The sequence below is a fragment of the Trichosurus vulpecula genome, chromosome 5, assembly GCF_011100635.1.
Source record: "Trichosurus vulpecula isolate mTriVul1 chromosome 5, mTriVul1.pri, whole genome shotgun sequence".
Classification (NCBI taxonomy): Eukaryota; Metazoa; Chordata; class Mammalia; order Diprotodontia; family Phalangeridae; genus Trichosurus; species Trichosurus vulpecula.
In genome coordinates this window covers 22959207-22977843 of record NC_050577.1, presented here as the reverse complement: position 1 = coordinate 22977843, position 18637 = coordinate 22959207, and the positions used below count along the sequence as shown (strand labels likewise).

Sequence of the window (18637 nt, the reverse complement as noted above, 5' to 3'; positions counted from 1 at the left end):
GATCTGGAAATTGATGGGATGGCTCCTGGTGGTCTCTCTCTCAGGTCCTTTCTGGCTTTGAAATCTATGGTCCGGGATGGCATGTGTTAATGGCGATAATACATAAGAATACCACAGTGCTATTTGGAGTCCCAAGGCTTGGGTTCAAATCCTGCCCTCCTTATCTGTAAAATGGAAACAGGGGGTTGGACTAGATGCGCTTAGAGCTCTATCCACTTCTGAACGAGGTTCTACAGGTTTCCAAAGGTGGAAGAACATTTCTACTACTTAAGCCCAAAGGTTGTGAGGTAGGGGGAAGGGTGAAAATCCCTCCTGGAAACCAATCGGCAGGCAATGCCAAGTGGTGACCATCTCAGAGGCCAGCATTTGTGAGTTTCCCAGGGAACTATCAGCTTGGAGTTTGCATTTCTGGAAAGGTATTTATTCTTAAAGAGCAAGCCCAACCCAACTGGGCCTTTTCCAGAAACATGTCCCCTGGCTCTGTATGCATAAGGGGGAGCAAGACTGTTAATTCTTTGCAGTCAAGTGGAAGAGAAAGGTCACCCTCTCTCCCCAACCTGGTGTCAAACCTGGCTACAAAGTTTCTCCTGACCAAGATAGCAATTCTTAAAAACAATGAGCTCCCCCAGGCAGGGCAGCTGCTCCCGGCCTCTCTCTGCAAAGGCAGAGCAGGCTACAGTGTCTTCCCCTCCCCTGACCAAGGTCTGCTGCCTGCAAAACAATCACCAGGACACAGGACACATTCCAGATTGGCAAACAAGGCAGGAAAGCCTCGGCACCCCCACCCCACGAAATGCGGATCCACCTCGATGATCATTAATTAACCCTCCTCATTTCTTCCCCAGCTGGAAAAGGCTTTTATTTGCCAGGGCCCAGGGCCCCCGGCCACTAGGGTAGCCAACAGTCAGGCACCATGAAAAGCGCAGGAGGGGGAGCAAAATTTGGTACTCCAAATTCCTAAAATTTTATGTTAGAATGACAGCAAAACTGAGGATTTATCAGAAGAGGCACCACTGCTCCACTGACACTAACCCAGACTGAGGCCCAGCCAGCCAAATGGCTGGGAGAGGGTGAGTGAAGGGAGAGCCCTGGGTCCTCCCTCCCAGACCAGGGAAAAAACTGTTTCAAGAGGCTTCTTCACTCCCTCAGCCCCGTGCTGAGCCGACTGCTCTCCCAACTGACCCAGGAAATTCAATGTATTTCTTTCAGGTGCTCTGATATTCTCCCTGCAACACCCAGCCTGCTACATTATTCAAACTTGAATATTCTCCTTTCTGATTAAAAAAAAAAAGGCTTGCACAAGACACTGGCCCTGAGAGTTCATTGCTTAAGAAAATCCAGGATCAGCAAACCGCCTCTTACCAAGGCAGGTATTCTAAAGTCTCTAACTCAAGGGGCCACGAACAATGGCAAGTGAGTTGTCCCAGGTCACACAGCCAGAGACAGGGCTAGGTTTTAACCCAACACTTACTGGTACTCAGGCTAGTATTTGTGTTCATTATAGCAGAATGCCTCATATTTTTTCTTAAATCAAGACAAAATTATTTGGGAGGTTTTAGGAGTCAGTTTTTCCAAAATTCAACAAGTCCTCATTCATTTTGTAAATTCTTCCAGGAAGATCCGAAAATATCCAGGAGTGACCCATAGGGAAAGGGTTCTTTTTGAATGGGGGAAAGGTTCAGAAACATTCAGTGAGACAAATTTCTACTCGGCTAATCTAAGTTTTCTCCTTTTGGTGGCAGAGCATTTGAGAAAGCCTGAATAAACTCACCAGAATCAGATACACACCCTTGAATTCTGTCAGTCACCATAAAATAGAGAGCCCTGAACTACCTAATGAATTATTTTGAGACCTCGGAAGACTGCAGCAAAAGGTCATCTTTCTAAACAAGAAGGTATTGGTGAAGAGAAATTGAAATGATTACTATCTTTGGAAGGAAGAAACTGACTGACCTCTTTCCACATGGGACACCTACAATGGCTAAACCTTCCCCCTACCACTACATACACTGTTTTAAACGAAAAACAAATTAGTTTTCTATATACAATGTCTTTTAGCCCGCTAACACTAAAATTTTTTTTGAAATAACTCCACAAATAAAAATTAAATTCCTGGAGCAATTTTCTTTCAACACTTATTAGAAAGAGGAAGATTTCTTTAAAAAAAAAAAGTTGTAGGGCAGAGGGAGCCACAAAGGAAAATCAAACTCATATAAAACATTGCTGTTACTCCAAATCTTTAGGGTTTCAGAACCAATTATTTCACAAACCATTTTAAATGTGGATGGGTTACCACCATTCTTAACTGGAAAAGTAAATCAACTACCCCTCTCCCATTCCAATCCAACAAAATAAAATTAAAACCCCCAGGGGAAAAAACACCCACTACCCAAGTAACTAGTTGTCCAGGTGAAGGGTCAACAAATGCCAGTGTCCAAGAGAGACCCACACAGGCACAAGGTGCCATGTATTTTTTATATACACACCCCCAAATCCCAAGCCTTTTAAGATTCTAAAAATAATTCATATTTCCAACTTGTCAATTCTCTGAAGTTCTAACAACAATCCTTCCTTTCTCAGGACTGGCTGGCATAATTAATGAAATACTCATCCTTTTTTCCAATCAGTGAAAAAATAAGCCACTCAGTGGGAAAACCATGTGAGGACTCTACCCTAGAGTCTTAACATAAATATTATCTACTCTTCCATTTCCAGTAGGGAGGAATACTCACTTGTTTAATTCTAAAGGGGAAAGGCTGAACAAGCGGACTGGAATTTCAACTCTTTGTCCACAGAATTCAACAGAAGGATAAATCCAAGTTGCCCACCCCTTCCCCCAACAAATAGAACTAGTAAATCTAGCAACCCAAAACCCAAGCCCCGGTTTGTCTTTTACAAAGAGCGGACAGGCTAGCACAGCTCACGATGTTCCACTCATCACAAAATCCACTTTAATTTATCCAGGCAAATCACCATAAGTAAACTTTTAACTAAATTAATCTCACACACACTCCAAACCTTTATGCACGTTTTAATTCTGGCATATTGACAAATTTATTTTCTTGCTGACCTTCAACAAACTGCATTTCAGCAACCCTCCAAAAGTTAGGGCTAAACGAAGAGGCCCCAGGTTATTCCACGAGGAAAACCAACTGGGGGGGGGGTGCCAGGTAAGAAAACAGTCTCAGCAACAAATGCATCTTCACCCCTCCCCCCCTCAACTCAGAGGCTGCGGGCAACCCACCCTCCCGCGCCTCCAAGGGTGCCCCCGGTCCCAAGTAAAAACAAGAAAAATCCTTGAGGAAGCAAGCAGATGAGGGCGAGCGGGAGAAGAGGCACCCCGGTTCTCCAACAGAAGTCCCAAATCGAGGCTAGCGTGGACAGCTCCACGTGTGAACGGGGAAAACTGTGCCCAACGCCCTTCTTAGCCAGATTAAGGCCCTGGGAGGGAGAGAAATAGCCGGCGTGGGTGGGTGTCGAGGGCAACAGCGCAGGGTGGGGAACCTCGGGGCTTGCTCAAACTTGGCGAGTTCGGGGCTTTTTGTGGGGAGAGGGCAATTACATTAACAGGAAGGTAAAAAGCACAGGCCCCTTACCTCTTTCTACGCCCATGACCCCTCAAGATAAAATTTAAAAAGCCAATGGAGCAGCATGGTGGTGGGTTCCCTCCTTCCTTCCGTCTTAGCAACGCTCCAGGCCTCGGCTCCCTCTCTGGCCCCATTTTTTTTTCCCAGAGCATGGATGCATGCATACGCACACACACATACACAATCACCAACTATCAGACATTAGCTACTACACCACAGAAAATTCATATTTTTACAGGCGAGGAAACCGAGGTCTGAAAAAGGAGAGCTGACTCGCCCAAGGTCACCCCAACTAACAACACGGCCGTGATTGGGTTCATCTAACAACCCAACGAGGAGTGTTCCTAAGAGCCTCGATCCTAGGATACAAAGACCTCCCCTGGGCAAAAGAACCCTCCAAGTGTGGCGGAGGTCTCCTCGGACTCTCACTCGGCTCTGTGGAATTCAGGTTCCTCGTCTGTAAAAGCAGAGCGTCGTACCGGTAGCTGTAGCCTCTGTGTCCCGGGGGTCCCCGGCCCGCCCCGCGGGCATCTACGACCACGTCCCGGCCCTCCCGCCCGCTCACCTCATCGTCGTGGTGCTGGCAGTAACTGACCCGCTCGGGGAACACGGAGAGGATGGAGAAGGGCGAGCCGGGGAAGGTCTGGCTGAGTGCGAGCTGCGCCGCGGCCGCCGCCGTGCTGTTGGCCGCCGCGGGGCTGCCGAAGCGCTCGATGTAGTGGTCCTTGGTGAGGCGCACCCGCTGGTGCGCGCGGACGCAGTTGTCGCACAGGTGCTCCTGGCAGTCGAGGCAGCGCGAGCTGGCCGGGTTGCCCTCGTCGCAAGAGCTGCAGCGCGCCTCGCTCTGGCTGTGCGGCCGCCTGAGCATCAGCGAGGCCGACGACGGGGACGAAGACAAGGACGGGGCGGACGGGGCGCGCTGCGCGTGCGGGTGCGAGTGTTCGCGGTGCGGGTGCTCCCGGTGCTGGTGCTGGGCCGGCGGCTGCGGCTGCTGCTGCTGCTGCGAAGAAGAGGAGGAGGAGGAGGAAGGCGGCGGCTGCGGCTGCTGCGAGGAGGAAGAGGAGGAGGAGGAGGAGGATGAGGAGGAGGAGGGCGGCGGCTGCGGCGGCTGCAGCGGGGAGCCAGCCGTGGGCGGCGGCTGCGGCTGCTGCGGCGGGGGCGCACGGGGGTGGTGGTGGTGATGGTGATGGTGGTGATGGCGGTTGTTGCTGCCGCTGCTGCCGCCGCCGCCGCCGCCGCCTCCTCCGCCTCCGTTGCCTCCGCCGCCGCCGCCGCCCACCACCACCACCCCGCGGCCGTTGTTCTTGGGCGGCGGCGGCGGCTCCTCAGCCGCCACCACCACGTCCAGCAGGTTGCTCAGGAGGAAGTTGGAGGAGGGCAGCGCGTCCATGCCCGGCGAATCGAAGAGCACCACTTTCTGGTCGCAGATGGGGCAGCGCAAGTGGAGGGGCTCCCCGGGCGGCCCGCCCGCCGCCGCCGGGTGTCTCTGCGCCTCCAGACACTGGCGGCAGAAGGCGTGGAGACAGGGCAGGACGTGCAGCCTCCGTGAGGACGAGGAGGAGCAGGAGGAGGAGGAGGAGGACGCAGAGGCCGGGCCGCTCCCGCCCCCAGCCCCGCCCCCGCCCCCGGCCGAGTTGGAGGTCTGCGAGGACGGTGGCGACGTGGACGAGTTAGAGGAGATGGGAGCCCGCGAACCGCACATCTCGCACTGGGGAAAGAGCTGGAAATCCGGATCGGGATACGAAGCCATTTGCAACCAAAACGAAAGGAGGGGAGAAGAGGAGGAGGAGGAGGAGGAAAAGAAGGAAGCGCGGGGGGGAGGGTGGGGGGCGCCAAAGCAACCAACTCACCCTGAAAAATGCTTCGATTAGTCGTTCGATTTGAGAACCAAATTCTTCCTCCGGGCATCTGGGAGATGTCCGGGCTTTGCAAGTTTTATTCTCCCCCCTCTCCCCTACCTATAGTTAACCTTAACGCTGTTTACATTAAATAATAATATCGATTTCCCGGAGCAATCAATAACCGACACAGATTCTCCTCCTTTCCCCTGGGTCAGCAGCTGACAACGTGGTTAGTGTCTTTTCTGGAACACAAGTGTCTAGACAAGCCTGACCAAGGCTGGGGGTAAGGGTCAGAGGAAAGAAAGGGGGGGCAAGGGAACCCCCACTCTCAAACCTCAGGCCAGCAGGCTAGTAGTTTACACCTTAACAAGAAAATGTAACTTGGGGGGGGCGGGGAGAGTTGCGTGATTCTACTCTAGAGGGAGCCACAGCCCGACGCCCACCCCACCCCCCCGCCCAGAATCCGGTGTGGTTTTGTTGGGGGTCAGGGTTGCCTAGTTGGTTGGTTAATTTTCACCTGGGCCTCGTCTCTTTCCCTTAAAAGCAGCCTCAAAAATCGTGCAAGAGCTTAGCCAAACCGCGGTCTCCCCTCGAGCAGCCAGCTCCAGTCCTCCCCTACCACCACATGTCTGAGGCACGGGAGGGTGGCGTGGTAGACGGGGCCCCGCGGTAGCTTCTGGCGGCCTCCCCGCTCACGCGCGACCGCGCTGAGTTATCTCTGCCCGGGTTTGGGCCACGCGGCAATGAGTGCAGCTGCACCGGGCACCTCGCGCACTCCTTCGGCTAGGAGGCGGGTGACTCGTCGTGGGGGGGGGGGACCGCGGGCGACAGCACGCGCCCCAGCCGGGGGGATCGGGACCCGGCGGTGGTACTGGTAGTGGCCCCGGCAGTGACGTGCGCCCACCTCGCCTCCTTCTGCCAGTGGCTTTGGAACGCCGGGCAGGCTGGCGGGCTTGGGCTCGCGCGTGCTACCCGCGCGGTGGCGGCTGCTTGTGCAGCGCGGGGCCGCCGGTCCCCGCCGGCCGCCCTGAATTATTCATCCCTAGGAAGATATTATATGTACCCTTTCGCTGGTTCGAGCGGTCGTGCAATGCTATCCGACCTTCACGTACCCCCACCCCCCACCCCGCTACCTCCATCCCCCCTTCTCCTCCTTTCAGTCTATCTTCTCTCCTCTCCCCTCTCGGACTCCAACCTTTGCCGCGATGGGAGATCACGTTTCCTTTGTCATCTTTGCATTTCGTATTTTCTTCTATTTCCTTCCCCCCCCCCCCCGCCCCAGTTAAATGCCCATTCCAGAAAAGAGCCCAGGGCCTGGTGTGAATTAGGAGCAGCCGGCTGTGCACGAGTGGGCCTGGGCCGCGGCGTGGAGGGGGCTGGCTTGCCGCACACGCATCCTAACCTATTCCAGGAGAAGGGCCCGGCGAGCGCTGCAGTGCCCCGGCTCGGGGGTGCGCCGAGCCTCGGAGGACCTGGCCCAACTCCGCCACTTACAGGCTGTATGTGATAGATGTGTATTTCTCTTGTGTGTATATGTGTGTCTGTCTGCGCGCGCGCGTGCTTCCCCGCTCCCCTTTTTTCTCCGGCTGCTTTCCCATCTCCACCTCCTCCTCTTCCTCCCAGGACACCGGGCATTGAAACCGATCGGAATTTGGAATCCTTTTAATCTCCAAAGGAGCGAACGAACTCACTTCCGCCGGAGCGGGGAGTTGGGTGGGGGGTGGGGGGTGGGGGACCTTAGGGAGGGTCGGGAGGAGGGGGAGGGTGGGGGGTCTAAAAGGCAAACAGGAAACATTAGCCTTCTTACTACTGCTGGCTGGCTTTTGTATGCTCACTCTGTCCCTCCCACCGTTCCACACCGAGGGATGAGTTTCTGGGCGAGCTAAAATATTATTTGTAAGGCCACCAGGAAAGGCTGGGGCGGGGCGGACCGGGAGATTTCGCGTTTCAGCTAAAAGGAAGAGTTAATTTGGAAAATCTAGCTCGGAGATCAAAGGCCAGGAACCTTTTGGTCTACTCCCGGTCGGGAACGAGGTGTGTGGAGAAAGGCTGATTTTCTGCTAGCTTTAAGATCACCCATGTATCTCGTACACACTCAAGACTTCTACACAAACGTGTATGAGCTATCTCATCCAAATTCTCAGTCCGAGCTCGGGCAGTTACTTCTTTCCTCAGGGAACACTTGGATAAGTAGTCTTTTAATATCCGGGATTTTAATCATGGGAAGATTCTGGGGCTCCTGGGAATGTTCAGAATTCAGCAGCTCTTGGAACCCTCAATGAGGCCGGCTGAGTAACTGGCAGCGGTTTGGGGGGAGAAGATTCACTGGCTCTTAGGTTGAAGTAATAGGAATAAAGACCATGGAGGTGGGAGGAGTTAAGGCAAAGCAGAGTCTCCCAGCATCTTCACGGTCTTTTGGCATGACTCCTCTTTAATGAAATCATGCCTTTAAAAAAAAATAATTCCCTGTTTCCAAAAATCCACAGGACTCACAGGCTGTTTCAGGGCTACCTACCACATGGCTTATCTTACTTATTCCAGAAGGAAGTGTCCTCCTCTTCTTTTCTAAGCTTGGGAGTCTGGAACCTTTGGGAGAGGTATTTTAAAAACCACCACATTTTCATCCCACAGATCAGCCTGGGAGCAGCCTTTAAATTAAACCAGTTGGATCCATGTATGGATGGCCCACCGGAAGTAGAGGCTTAGCTCCCGGCCCTCTCCGGACAGCATCACCAGTGTCCCCAGAAAAGGTTTCCCAAGCCAAGAATTCAAGTAGGCCCAAGATGTCCCAAAGGCCCTCCAGCTCATCCTTCACGGCCACCAAAACTCCAAATAGCTATGATGGAACCCTGGAAAATGGAAATGCACAACACTTTTGGATAGCTCAACAGGAAAGTGACTGAACCTGGGACTCCCACTGACAGAGAGTGCAGATATTTCTCCATTCATTCAACAAGTATTAAGCTCTTAATTCCAGGGCTTTTCCTCTGTTACTTATTTCCTGTTTATCCCCTATATAGCTTGCTTTGTAGATATTCATTTGCATATAGTTTCCTGGCATTTAGACCGTGATCTCCTTGAGGTCAGGGATTGTCTTTTGCCTTTTTTTTTTTGTTGCATCCTTAGTGTTAGCTTGGTGCTTGACACATAGTAAGCACTTAATAAATGCTTATTGATAGAAATAGAGATAATGTATAAAGGACTTTGCAAACTGCAAGCAACAATACAAATAAAATGTTAGCTTTTATCAGCAACCTTCTCAGGGTGGTCTTGGGAATTGAAAGACAAAAACAACTCCTTCTCAAAAAGCTTCTTTCTGTTTGGGGGTAAACAACATGTACATGCCTAGATGATATACAAATACTAAGTTATTGGGGACGGAGAGGCCTCTTGAGGACTTTGGATTGAATGAAGCTAACTCAGAGCTTCTCCTTTACCTGATTTGGAGACAACAATAACCTAGCACCAAGTCAAGTATTCTATTAAAAACTACGGAGGGCAAGCAAACAACACCTGTCCCCCACCTTGTGTCACCAGGACTACGTCTCTTTTTGCAGATAACACCAGAAAGAACATACTGCTTCCTACATGTGCATCTACACCTGCTACATGTAACATTTCGAGCTGGGGGTCCCAGCTCCAGGGCCATTGGGTGGGGAGGGTTTTTTCCTCCTTAAACAAAACCAATGAGAAAACAGAAGGGAAAGAAGATTGGCCAGAGGAAAGGTGCACCCTGCCAGAACAGTGTTTGGGAGGACCTGCTGTCCATTTGTGCATTTGGCTATTCTTATCCTCCATACCAAGATTTAATAATTGGGGGGGGGGGAATCATGATAAGAAAAAAATCAAACTTAAGGACTCAAAAGACAAATTTTAAAGTAGATGTCAAAAGGTTGGTGGATTTTTTTTTAAATAAGTCATGAAGGAGAAAGAAAAGAAATAAGGGAAGAAGGTGTTTTGTGAATTTACTTCTGTTTTCTCAGGAACAGGAGTTTAAAAGTTTCTTTTAGCCAGAGGCTTCTTTGGAGGGAGATGGGATAAAAAAGCCTTGGTTCTTGTGCCCTGGAGATCCAAGTCCCGGTCCTGGCTTAACCATTCTATGGTGGTAGTTGTGGGCATGTTACTTAACTTCAAGCCTCAGTTTGCTCACCTGCACAAAGAAAATAATAATCCTCAAACTTCACAAGGTCATAAGCAAGTAAAAAGGCCAAGGATGCATGGTGATGGCAGCAGACAGTGACCCCCACAATCACGTGTTCCTGGGGAGCCTTGCTTCAGACATGCAGGAAATCAAGGACCCTGTAATACAAATTACCTCTATGACTGGTGAAGAAGGGTAAACGAGAAATTAATAGGGCTGATCTCAAGTGAAACGTGATCTAGGCAGGGCTTCAGTTTTCGTTATTAAATTTTAGTTTACTGGTTGGTTCAGAATCTGCAACTATTGGTTTTAAATTATTTTGAAATTCATTGACATGTAGGAGTCTTCCCATGAAGAAATCAGAGTACAAAAAGAAAATAAGAATTAGGAACACATATGATGAAACAAAAACAAATACCCCCGGGGTTTAGAAATGATTGTTCATGTACTTGTAAATTTCTGGTATTTGATTTCCCCCCCCCCCCCACTTTGTTGTTCTTAAAAATTAATCTGTTTTTCTCCTTACACCTACCCCTATTGAACAAAACTTAAAAAAAAATAAACTTGAAAAACAAAGCTCTTGATACACAGTTGCATGGTCAAGAAAAAAAGAAATCTCTCCATAGGCCATGTCCAAAACTGTACGTCTCTTTCTACATCTTAAATTCATCACCTCTGCCAAGAGGTGGGTGGCATTTTTCATCTTCATTCTTTTGGGCTTGTAATTTACCATTGAGATGAATAGAGTTCTGATATCATTCAAAGATGGTTTTCTCCATAATTTGTCATTGTGTAAATTGTTCTTCTAGGGCGTAATCTTCATAAGTCCCTAAAGGTCTCCCCAATCTCCTCTGAAACAGACTATCTCATCATTTCTTATGGCACAATAATTCTATGACATTCGTATATCACAATTTGTGTAGACATTCCCCAGTAGTATACCCCCTTAGTTTCCAATTTCTAACTACCATGAAAAAGAGCTGCTATAAATATTTTTGTACATAACAACTAGCATTTATTTAGTGATTTATTAGCTTGTAAAGCACCTTGTTATCAACTTTTAGCCTCCCAACAGCCCTGGGAGGTAAGCACTATTATGAGTGCCATTTTACAGATGAGGAAACTAAAGCAGAGGTTAAGTGACTTGCCCAGGGTCACACAGCTAATACAAGTCTAAGGTAAGATTTGAACTTGGGGTCTACATAGAGATCGTTTTTCTTTGACCTCTTTGGTGTATAGCTCTGGTAATGACATTTGGTGGATTAAAAGGCTTGCATACATTTTAATAACTTCCTGGGCATAGCTCCAAATTGCTGGACCAATTCAAAGCTCCCACCCACAGTGCCTTAATGTACCTGTTTTCCCACAGCCCCTCAAACATTTGCCATTTTCCTATTTGGTCGCCTCTGTCAGTCTGATAAGTGTGAGGTAGAACCTCAAAGAAGCTTCAATTTGCTTTTTTTCCAATTGCTAGTAATTTAGAGCATTTCTTTTTCATTTGGCTATTGATAGTTTGGGTTTCTTCCTCTAAAAGCTGCCTGTTCATATTTTTTGACCATTTATCTATTCAGGAATGTCTTAGTGCTGTAAATTTGAATCTCTTCCTTCCATATCTTAAATCTGAAACCTTTATTAAAGGAATATTGCAAAGATTTTATTTTTCTCATCATTCCCCCTTTAAGCTGCATTGGTTTGGATTGTACAAAACCCTTTAAATTTTACATAATCAAAATTGCCCATTTCTATCTTGTGTTTAGTCATGACCTCTCCCCCTAAGCATAGATCCCAAAAGTAATTTCTTCCTTGCTTCTCTAATTTGTCTCTACTATAAATATAACCAAAAGCTTTTCATTATTAACAAACAAAAAGATTTGATCTATCCGTCCCCAAGCAACCCACTGTGACTTAGCCTAAAGTCCACTCTACAGAGCCATAATAACTTCAGACTCAACTTCGTGGGTATAATTCTTAATTGGCATGAAAAAAAGGTTTGGACTTTTGCAACCAGTAAAATTCAAACTTACCTTTGAGAAGGGGAGCAGGGGAGGGTGTAAAGGTCCAAGGTCATGGATACAGAGTTAGAAACTTGATCAAATTTCCTTTTTTCCAGCTCATTCCAGCTAATGAGCATCTTCTGTAGGGGGTGGGGGGAGGGGGAGAGGAGGAACCTTTCAGGTGTATCTTGTAGCCACAGTAGGTTATGAGAATATTTCTACTGTATTGCTAGTACCTTATAAATCATCTTTTGTTTTAGGAAATGCTTATTTTAAAGACAAATATTTTTATGATGACCAGTTCTAGATGTACATAAGTAAGCAATTAACATTCTTTCTATCATCTTTAACGCATTTTTTTTCCCTAAAGGAAGATCAGCTTTTCCCCTGCTCATTTTATAACACAGCTCCATTACTGAAAGTTTGCATCTGCTTTTCTATCCAATCCTTTAATTAAATATTCTTTTTTATTTTGATTCTGAAATTCACCTTTCACCATCAGTCCTCAGGGTGTGTTCGCATAACTTTTGAGCCCGTAAATCACCTGAGTATTCTTTTTCAACATAAAACAAACATTACATCATAATTACTATTTTGAACCAATTAGGGAATGCCAGTTTAAGGCCTGCTGGTTATTGAATCATCTCTGTCAGAACAGAGTCGATTGGGACTTCCAAAGACAGCCACCTGGGGAAAATACCTGGCCTGGCCCCCTATTAGCTTTAGAATTCAGAACAGAAAGCTTTCACTATCCTGGAGCAGATCAATCCACCTTACTGGGCCTCAGCTTTTTTATAAAATAAAGGAATCAGAGTAGATATAATCCAAGGTGACTTCCAGCTTTACATTTTTGGTTTCAAGGTTCAATCTTCTCACAATAGGGAGCTGACTTGTGACAAAATAAAAGTCAGATCTCCTAGGACTCTATAATCAAAGGAAACATATAAATAGAAGCACCTCCCTCCTTACTTTAATAGGTGATGAGCATTTATTAAGCGCCGTCTACATACCAGTCACTGTGTCAAATGCTGGGGCTAAAAAGAGGCAAAAGACAGCCCCTGTCCTCAAGGTTCTCACAATGTAATGAGGGAGACAAGAAACAAACATATATACAAGATAAATAGGAAATTAAGAGAGGAAAGTCAACAACATTAAGAGATAGTGGGAAAAGCTTCCTGTAGAAGTAAGCAGAATCAGGAGGATGCTTTACAAGATCAGTCATAACTTTACAATACCAGTGGGGAAACATGCCCCGACAAACAAGGCTGGCAATGAGGCATCCATTTTTAGATGTAGCCAATGTGTTTTGTTTGACTGTATCTACTTGTTACAAGGGAAGATTCAACAGAAGGCAGCCGGGCTGAGTGGAATTGAAAACATCATACACAAAACCTAAAAAGTATCCATCAAACTTTTTTTTTAAATAGAAAGAAACAAGCAGTTCCACTGAGTCTATTAAACAGGCAAGATTTTCAAGGTTAAGTTTTGCCTTTGCATTCTCAGGTTACTACCTCCGGGATCTCCAATGCCTCTCATCACTCAACCATATCCTCTTCCTGAACCAACCAACTATGTTGCTCACTCCCTCCAAATCCAAAATGGCTCCCCGCCACCTCTCCTTTAGAGTTAAACTTTGCCAGCTGTTTGCTTTTTGGTCCCATTACCATTACCCCTAACTTCTTTTTTTTTTTTGGAGGGGGGAAGGCAGGGCAATTGGGGTTAAGTGACTTGGCCAAGGTGACACAGCTAGTAAGTGTGTCAAGTGTCTGAGGTCTGATTTGAACTCAGATCCTCCTGACTCCAGGGCCAGTGGTCTACTCACTGTTCCACCTAACTGCCCTTCTTCTTCTTCTTCTTCTTCTTCCTCTTCCTCTTCTCCTTCTTCTTCCTCTTCCTCTGTTTCAGTTGTATCTGACTCTTCATGACCCCCTTTGGAGTTCTCCTGGCAAAGATACCAGAGTAGTTTGTAATTTCATTCTCCAGCTCATTTTGCAAATGAGGAAACTGAGGCAAACAAGGTTACATGACTTACCCAGGGTCACATAGCAAGTAAATATCTGAAGCTAGATTTGAACTCAGGAAGATGAGTCTTCCTGACTCCAGACTAGGCACTCTATCCAATGCACACTATCCATTGACCTTGCTGCACAACCAATGGCCCTTGGTCATCTCCATACTCACAATATTGTTGTTCAGTGGAGTACCATAGATGAAGATGAGAGTCCTCAGAGGGACGGGACAGCTCTGGCATAGAGTATCCTGCCAGCTGATATTTGACTGGCTTCAATGAGGTTTTATCCCAGAAACCAGTTGTTTGTGATTGTGTCCTGTTATGGCTAGATTTTTGGCTTTGGGTGTTTTTTTTAAGTCTTTATTTTGCTCACTCTCCCCTGGGGTGAGACAGAGTTGGTTCTGAGTAAAGGATTGTTAGAGGCAAAGGGAAGTAAGTCCTTCCCTAGTTGGCTTCAGAATCTCAAAAGGTACTGCTATCGTTAGGAGCTCCCAGTCCTAGGTAGACAGCTGTCATAACCCCCCTAACCTGATCCCATTCCCCCAGTTTGACTTGTCAAAAGTTGTTGTAGTCAGAAATAAATAGACTTCCCGAACACAGAAAGGTGATAGCATCCCACCCTGGTCAGACCCCTGGGGTATTGTTTGGTTTTAGAGAAAAACATGGCTGATCATCAGCAAGAAGAAACTGAACTCAACTGGGGAGAATATCCACCAGTGAACAATGAATATGGTGAAAGACCAGAAGGGCTGCCTTGTGAGGGTCCCAAGATTGGTTGAAAGAAAATGGAATTTTCAGCCTGGAGAAGAGAAGACTTAGGGGGAACGTGACAGTTGCCTTTGAATATTTGATGGGGTGTCATTATCACATGGAAAAGGAATTAGATCCCCAATTGAGAAATGGTCAAAGGAAATGAACAGGCAGTTTTCAGAAGAAGAAATTAAAGATATCTATAGTCATATGAAAAAATGCTCTAAATCACTATTGATTAGAGAAATGCAAATCTAAACAACTCTTAGGTACCACATCTCTCCTGTCAGATTGACTAACATGACAAAACAGGAAAATGATAAATACTGGAGAGGATGTGGGAAAATTGGAACATTACATTGTTGGTAGAGTTGTGAACTGATCTAGCCATTCTGGAGAGCAATTTGGAACTATGCCAAAAGGGCTCTAAAAATGTGCATACCCTTTGACCCAGCAATACCACTTCTAAGGCTGTGTCCCAAAGAGATTACACAAGTGGGAAATGGACCAAAATGTACAAAAATATTTATAGCAGCTCTTTTTGTGGTGGCAAAGAATTGGAAATCAAGTGGATGCCCATCAATTGGGGAATGGATGAACAATTTGTGGTATATGAATGTAATGGAATACTACTGTGCTATAAGAAATGGGATGATACGGACTTCATAATAACCTGGAAAGACTTATATGAACTGATGCTGAGTGAGGGGAACAGAATCAGGAGATCAATATACATGATTACAGACACACGGTATCTGTAAGGACTATCGTTGGCTCTTCTCATCAATGCAAGGTCCAAAGACAACTCCAAAAGACTCATGATGGAAAAAGCTATGCACATCCAGAGAAAGAATTATGGAGTCTGAATGCAGATTGAGGAGAACTATTTGCTCTCTTTTTTCCCTTCTTTTTTGGTTTCATTTCTCCTTTCTCATGATTTATTCCATTGGTTATAATTCTTTACAACTGGGCTATTATGTAAATAAGTTTAATGCGAAGTTATATGCAGAACCTGCATTGGATTACATGCCACCTTGGAGGGGAGGGGGGAGGAGAGGGAGGGAGAGAAAACCTGGAACCCAAAAACTTGTGGAGCTGAATGTTGTAAACTAAAAATAAAAATAAATTTTAAAAATAAGAATAGCCACTGAATGATTAGAATCACAGTGAAATGGGAAGAGGACTCTGCTTAAAGTCAGGAGACTTGGGCTCCAATCTTAGACCTGATACCTATAGACTGCCTACCCCAGGGCAAATAACAAGCCTGCCCTATTCCCCTGTTTCTTCATTTTTATAACAGGTAGAAATACAAATATTACCTTTCCAGTCAGTTGTAAGAAAAAGCTACACGTGTAATAAAAAAAAAGAAGAAAAGGAATTAGAGGTGGTTTGCTTGGTCCCTGAGGGCCAAACTACGGGCAATGGATGAATCAGATTTTGGCCGAATATGAGGAAAAATTTCCAAAATATTTGAGCTACCTGGAAGTGAAATGGGCTGATTTAGGTGACAGTGACCCCTCCCCGCTCCCCAGAGGTCATTAAGCAAAGGCCAGATAAGTGGTTGGTGTCTGTGAGGCAGAGGATCTTGGTGTAGTTAGGGGTTGGACGAGATGGCCTCCATAGTTCATTCCATCTCTCAGAGGATCGCCTCCTCTGAGCTCAGCTTATCCAGTCACTCAGCCTAGAATGGCCCTGTCTCTTGGCCTTGCAATACTATTTCTCTTGTCTCCTTCAAATTTTTCAATCACTTCTGCCTCCAGGAAGCCTTCCATTTTAGACTGCAACTTTTTGTTCTTTTGGCCTGGCGGCTAAACCTCTGGACTTGGAGTCAGGAGGAACTAGGTTTGAATCCTGCCTCAGACACAGATACCTTCCTGCCCCCCCCCACCCCACACACACACACACACTTCACTTTCCTCACCTGAAGAGGGGAATAGTAATTGCCCCTACCTCACAGCATTGTGAAAATCAAATGAAATAATAAAGAAATGTAAATCATTTTACAAATATTTAAGGCTTTTTATCATACCCAAAATATTCACATATGTTGATCTATCGCCTTGTAAAGATTTGTTCATTTGTTGTACAGTAGTGTATTCCATCCTGTCGTTCAGATTTTAGATCATGGACTATGTCTTTCAGTTTTCTTCTATTCCCAAGCACATCAGTGTCTTGCACATAGTAGGTGCTCAATTCTGGCTCACATGTACATATATATATATCTATATATATATATAGAAATAGATATATATATAGATATAGATATATATATATAGATATATATATATACACACACACACACACACACACATACAAATATATACATATTTGGAGTTGCAATCAAGTCAAGTTAACAAGCATTTTTAAAGTTATTAAATGCCTACTATGTACCAGGCACTATGGGAAGCTGGAGAGACAAAGAAAAGCGAAAATACAAGTCCCTGCCCTCTATAGAAATCTATCTTACCCCACAGGAAAATAGAAGGGGAAGGGGATAAGAGAATGGGGTGGGGATAGAAGGGAGGGCAGATTGGGGGAAGGGGTAATCAGAATTTGTACTGTCTTGGAGTGTGGGCAGGGAAGAGATGGGGAGAAAATTTGAAACTCAAAATCTTGTAGAAGTGAATGTTGAAAACTAAAAATAAATAATTTTTTTTAAAAGTCCCTGCCCTCATGGAGTTTCTAGACTAACAGGGAAGACAACATGCAAACAGCCAGCGGTGTCCATTTAAGACATATGCAAGGGAGATGGGAAGTAATCCCAGAAGGAAAGAATTAACATTCAGGAAGATTATGTAAAGGCTTCTTATGGAAGATAGGGTTTAGTCAGGGAAGCTGGGAGGCCCAGGTGAGGAGGAAGAGCATCCCAGGTATGGGGGACAGCCAATAAATATACATGAAGTTTGGAAAGGGGGTCTTTTGTTTGAGGAGGCTGGTGTCATTGGATTGTAGGGTACCTGAAGGGTTGGTGGGGACTGGGAGTGTAGGTAGGGCTTTAAAAGCCAAATGGAGAATGCGATCATTGATACCAGAGGTGACAGGGAGTCACTATGGGAATGACACGGTGAGACCTGTGTTTTAGAAAGGCCACTGACAGCTGAGTGAAGGATGGACTGGAGAGGGGACAGGCTGGAAGCAAGAGGCAACCAGGAACAGTCCAGGCAGGAGGTAACAGGGGCCTACATGGGGACAGGATGAGGAGAGTAGAAAAGACATGGGGTTTGGAGTCACAGGATGGGGATTTGAACGCCAGCTCTTCTCATCTGTACTTAGACAGCCAGGGGCAACTTGACCTCTCTCCCCTCAGTTTCTTTATCTGTAAGATGAAGAGATTGGACTCAGTGGCCTCTAAGGTCTTTTCCACTTCTAGCTCTATGGTCCTACCCGCTTTCTCCAGCTTGATCTTCCCCACAGCCCCAGGAGGTAGGAGAACATTTATGATTCTCCCCATTTCACTGATGAGGAAACTCAAGCCCAGAGGGAGTGATTTGCCCAGTGTCACTGAGGTAGAAGGAGAGAATCTGGACCCTGATACAAGCCTTTTGACTCTTCCCACCGAATAATAAATGTTGTCAAGTGACATTCACACTTAGGCCACTTAAACTGTGTTGCATTTTTAAAAATCTCTCAACAAGTTTATAAATTCACACACAGACTTGTCTTTCCTGCACAGAGTTACCAAGTTCCCCTTGACTACAGATTACAGACCAATGGGAGAGTCTGTCCAGGGCCTTGTAAAACGCTAAATAAACTAACTGTACCAATTCCAGTTGGATAACTATCCTGTTAAAACTCTTAGGAAAACTTAACTAGTCTTTCACTCAGGACTTTTACAAAAGCCAGACTCTTCTTATTCCATTGTTCTGTTCTCTTCAAAGGGCTTTATTTGGTGTTTAATGATTTTTCACAAATACTTTCATGCTATTAAAATCCAATGAATTGAATTTTAATTCAGCAAGCTTACCTTTTAAAAGACAATATTGACTATTCAACTGTTGGGTTAGGGATTCCCCTAAGTAATTCAAGGCATTTTTAGCTTCATTAGGACTCAGGAAAAAGTAGAAACAAAACATCATTCCTTCTTTGTCTGGGTTGGACTAGGTTCCTTCCAGTTCTCAAACTCTGTGATTCTGATTCATTCACCATTTATTAAGTGCCTACTATGTGCTGGATATGCAAACACAAACAAGAAACAGTACCTGTCTCTAGGTAGACAGAAGAGGAAGGCTCTGAGGACTGGAAGGTGTTGGGTAGGAAGCTTTTACTTGTACTGAACCTTGGATGACGTTAGGGATTTGAATTTCTAGCAAAGG

The 18637-nt window shown here is 46.0% G+C and overlaps 1 protein-coding gene across 1 annotated transcript in view; it reads right to left on the bottom strand.

Annotated features, from left to right (window-relative positions):
* TRIM71 (tripartite motif containing 71) overlaps positions 1-5337 on the bottom strand; it is an 81038-nt gene extending 75701 nt beyond the window's left edge. Inside the window, exons 1-3 of the mRNA XM_036758474.1 lie at positions 4752-5337; positions 4559-4587; positions 4153-4506 (exon numbers count right to left, since the gene is read on the bottom strand). Of these exons, the coding sequence (XP_036614369.1) occupies positions 4153-4506; positions 4559-4587; positions 4752-5337 (969 nt within the window). The remainder of the gene's footprint in view (positions 1-4152; positions 4507-4558; positions 4588-4751) is intronic.
* Between the last annotated feature and the right edge of the window lie 13300 nt (positions 5338-18637).